This window comes from Nicotiana tomentosiformis, chromosome 12 (genome assembly GCF_000390325.3).
Source record: "Nicotiana tomentosiformis chromosome 12, ASM39032v3, whole genome shotgun sequence".
Taxonomy (NCBI): domain Eukaryota; kingdom Viridiplantae; phylum Streptophyta; class Magnoliopsida; order Solanales; family Solanaceae; genus Nicotiana; species Nicotiana tomentosiformis.
Window position 1 is genome coordinate 89,084,635 of NC_090823.1, and position 4,272 is coordinate 89,088,906.

At 36.9% G+C, this 4,272-nt stretch overlaps 1 protein-coding gene across 1 annotated transcript; it reads right to left on the bottom strand.

Moving 5' to 3' along the window:
• Positions 1–2,115: 2,115 nt before the first annotated feature.
• Positions 2,116–2,809, bottom strand: LOC104096527 (blue copper protein-like). Its single transcript, XM_009602914.4, has 2 exons — positions 2,623–2,809; positions 2,116–2,552 (listed from the first exon to the last, which is right to left on the bottom strand). The coding sequence occupies exons 1-2, from the start codon at positions 2,768–2,770 to the stop codon at positions 2,350–2,352; spliced, it is 351 nt and encodes a 116-aa protein (XP_009601209.1). The 5' UTR covers positions 2,771–2,809; the 3' UTR covers positions 2,116–2,349.
• Positions 2,810–4,272: the final 1,463 nt, after the last annotated feature.

A 4,272-nucleotide genomic window follows, 5' to 3' on the forward strand; every position in this document is an offset into this window, starting at 1 on the left:
TCGTCACCAGAATGATTTCTGCAAGTTCCCTCGGGAATTTCCCGTAGGACGTAATCAGTGTCTCCGGGACCCAAACATATTGCCAATGGTCCATCGAACATCCTTCTATATAGTGTTCCATCTTCGGCCAATGTGAATCGTGCGGCCTTCGTACGTAGCGTCCTCGATTCTTTAGGATTTGACGGAAGCTTTCCGTTCTTTAGGTACTCATTATATTTATTCCTCCAATCCCAGGTCAGACTTGTAGAGTTTATTTCGGCGTGGCCTTCTTCGATCGCTGACCTCAAAAGTTGTACGATAGTCCCCGCGCTAATTTCGTCGTCTTCCACTGACGACCCCAAATTTGCACGGGCATCGGCTTCGCTGTTTTGCTCTCGAGGTACATGTCGTAGGGTCCATTCTTGAAATCGATGTAGTGTCACATGTAATTTATCTAAGTATCTCTGCATTCGATCTTCTCGAACCTCGAAGGTTCCGTTGACTTGGTTTACCACAAGTAAGGAGTCACATTTGGCTTCGATGTCCTCCGCTCCCAAACTCTTAGCTAGCTCGAGACCTGCAATCATGGCCTCATACTCGGCCTCCCTATTAGTTAACTTGAAATTTTTGATAGACTGTCTAATTGTATTACTTGTGGGCGGCTTCAAAACGATTCCCAGCCCGAACCCCTTCACGTTCGAAGCACCGTCTGTGAATATGGTCCATACCCCCGATGCTATACCCGATTTTAATAATAGTTCTTTATCGACCTCAGGTACGAGGGCTGGCGTAAAGTCGACGCGAAGTCTGATAAGATTTGAGACTTGATAGCCGTTCGGGGTTGATACTCGATATCGTACCCGCAGATTTCGAAGGCATATTGGGCCAATCGGCCCGAGAGTTCGGGCTTATGCAAAATATTGCAAAGAGGATAAGTGGTCACCACACAAATTGGGTGACATTGAAAATATGGTTTTAATTTCCCGGAGGTGCTTATTAGGGCAAGCGCCAATTTTTTTAAGTGTGGGTACCGGGTCTCGGCCTCGCCTTGAGTTCGACTAACATAGTAAACAGGAAATTGCGTACCTTGCTCTTCTCAAACTAGGACTCCACTTACTGCGATTTTCGAGACTGCTAAGTACAAGTAGAGTTGCTTGTCTTCTTTCGGAGTATGAAGCAGTGGCGGGTTCGAGAGGTACCGCTTTAACTCTTCCAATGCTTGTTGGCATTCCGGGGTCCATGAAAAATTGTTCTTCTTTTTGAGCAGCAAGAAGAACTTGTGACGTCTATCTGAAGCCTTTGAGATGAATCGGCCTAGGGCGGCTATGCACCATGTTAATCTTTGTACGGCCTTACCTATTGACTTACCTATTTGTTCTTCGAACATTCGATTTACTAAGCGTTGATAAGTAGCATCAGCATTATAATAATAGGTGTCGTACTTAGTGATGAGCAAAGTTACCGTAATAATGCTCGTGGCAATGATAACCGTGGCACTTCCAGAAACCGTCACAATTTGTTTTGTGGCAGTCAGAAACCGTCACAATTTGACAAAAAAACTCACACAAAATTAGTATTTTCTTGTAGTGGCTAGGGACAAATATTTGGCCAAAAAGGAAATTGTATGTAGGTGTAACACACCCCATCTCGACTCTGATCCTTAAGATCTACAGTAGCTTCTTTTAGCTGCTGAATTATTTTCGATAAGATTCCTATTCAGTCAAAATTTTCAATACAAAACCTGGTGTATGCAGTTAGACGATTTGTTAAGTAAAATTTGGAAGTTGCAGATATTTTTGTGCTTAAAAATCAAATTTGTGTTATCTTTATTATGTTTCTTCAACATCGTTACAAATCAACAAAAAACTGATTTGAATAAAAACGTCCTTTGTTAATTCAACTGTTTGAAAGTTCCTCCCCTACAAATTTCTATGCCCGAATGGTCAAACTTGTTTCGAAATTTGAAAGATATCTTCTTTCTGGGACGGAGAGAATACTCATCATGAAATTTCAATTATTTCTTTTTCTTTCTCAAATAAATCAATACATAAATAAAAAGAAAACATGGAGGTTAAATGTTCAAATTAGTTAAAATTCTACTAAAAATGTAAGAATGACTCTCAACTGAAAGACAGATGAACAACAAAAACAAACATATCAATCTTCTCATTGAGATATATAGGTCAAAAACTCGACGTACATTTTTTCCCCACAAGAGACGAGCCTGCTGCATGGTTGGAGCTTATTGACGACAATACTTAATGTAACGTACATGCATGCTTTCTACTGATCGCATGCTGAAAAACATTATTCATACATACTCAAAAGTACGTAACAGCAGGAATTAAATCAGTTTCCCTTTACTTGTTTTCAAAGTACAGTGATAGTAATCTTGAGACCTTTAAGGCAGTCAGTGGCGACAGAAGAGATATACTGACGAACACCAGCTTTGTCCAAAGTAATAGTTGTCTTCCCACTGTCATCCCTATACAATATATTTGTTGGAACGCAAGATTTGTAGCCATCAATGTCCACTTGAACCACGTCGTGAAGTTTTGGGATGTAGTTGAAAACTGCACAAAACAAGTTTCATTACATATTACGTAGCACAAAACAGTAGACTCTTATGACAAAAAACCTTACCCACAACATCGCCAACGTTTAAGGTTAGGTCCAAATCAAGGCTAGCTTCCAAGCTCCAATCAATGTTTACGATGTCTGTGGCAAAGCTAGGGGAAGCAAGACCCAGAATGAGGAACAAGCACATCAACTTTGTTGCAAAAGTTGCCATTTTCTTTGAGGGAAATGTTTAGTAGAAGATTGAGGAAACGTAGTGAGTGATGATGATTGTTTTGAAGGAACAGGAGGCCTTTATATAGATGTACGAAGGAGCTTCGGTTTGATTATACAACGTTATTTTACGAGCAATTCATCCCGCTTGTAGAATTTTAAATTTCATCCACAGCCGGCCCACGTGGACCATTGACCTACATTTATGAACTCAAAACACACTATTAATGATGTTAGCAAACCCAATAGTATTTAATGAGACTTTTGATCTCTAACGATAAATATTTTTCTTTTTAATTTATTCCAAAATAAATGATATATATCTAAATTTGGAAATAATTTAAATTTAAACTCTTCATTTTACTTATTTTGCGTTTAATGAGAAATTTTTATAACCACACAAATGTCATGACCCCACAAAGCTTTTATCCCTTAAGCTTTTAAGACCACAAGTTTCAAAAGTCGTTTTTTTAAACTCCGTACCGAGTCAAACTATCTCATCTCAATTGAAACAGAGGGAGTAATAATATTATTTACGTGATTGTTGAATAATGATGTACACGGTTAAAAGTTGAGATAATTGTGAAAGAAAATAAATTTGACCCATAAGAGATTGAGGTGGAGATATTTTCTTGGAAAAGTTCTTCTTCTTTTTTGACATCCAACACCACGTATATTTCTTATGTTATATATAAAATATATCCTTAAAGAAATACTTCCTATCCTACCAAACCCCAAAGATTTACAGTAAAATAACCTAAAATAAAATTCATTTTATCCCAAGGCTTTTCTTCCAACTTTTTTTCAGAACCCCCTACTTTCATCTGTTTCAGGTGGTTTTCATTTAATATACAAAAGAAAAATATAATGTTAGAAGACCTTGTAAATTCCACAATCACAGCTTACTCGAAACATAAAATGGACCAAATAAAGTTTTTGGAATTCTAAATAAGGCTGCACAACATCCATGTCCAATATTGTTTTCCAATTAGTCATGTTGCTTAAAGCGCGAGGTAAATTATTAATTCCCTGTTTTCTTTCTTGAAAGATTGAAATATCTAAAAGTTTAATATAAATTTACTTAGTTAGATGGACATTCCTTTATATAGTTTCATTATACAAGGGGTTTAAATGTTTGATTGTGAAAATTAAATTAAATAGGGGTAACACCTTTAGAAGTGTGTAGAATTACTATCATATAGGGGTGTAAGTATTAATTTAAAATTCAAATATGCAATCAAACCATATTATAATGGTATTCAGAGTAATTTATTCAAAAAATAAGTTTCTCTCCTTTTTTATTAGAGAGAAAAAAATCCATATCGTTTTCAGTAATTTTAGTTTGAACAAAAGGCAGCCACATGCATTCTGGCTTTTAATTTTATTCTTGTTTTTACATGCATCCTGGTTAAATGCAATATATATCGGAGAGACCTTTACATCTTTGAAACATTTTTAATCCCAAGAAGGAGAGGAAATGAAATCTAGGACTTCCCAAGGATT

What these genes read in the sequence shown, in the direction of transcription:
- LOC104096527 (XM_009602914.4), bottom strand. Translation starts at nt 2,770, where the DNA reads ATGGCAACTTTTGCAACAAAGTTGATGTGCTTGTTCCTCATTCTGGGT. An exon ending in AAACGTTGGCGATGTTGTGG is followed by an intron (nt 2,553 to 2,622) that starts GTAAGGTTTTTT and finishes TGTTTTGTGCAG; the next exon opens with TTTTCAACTACATCCCAAAA.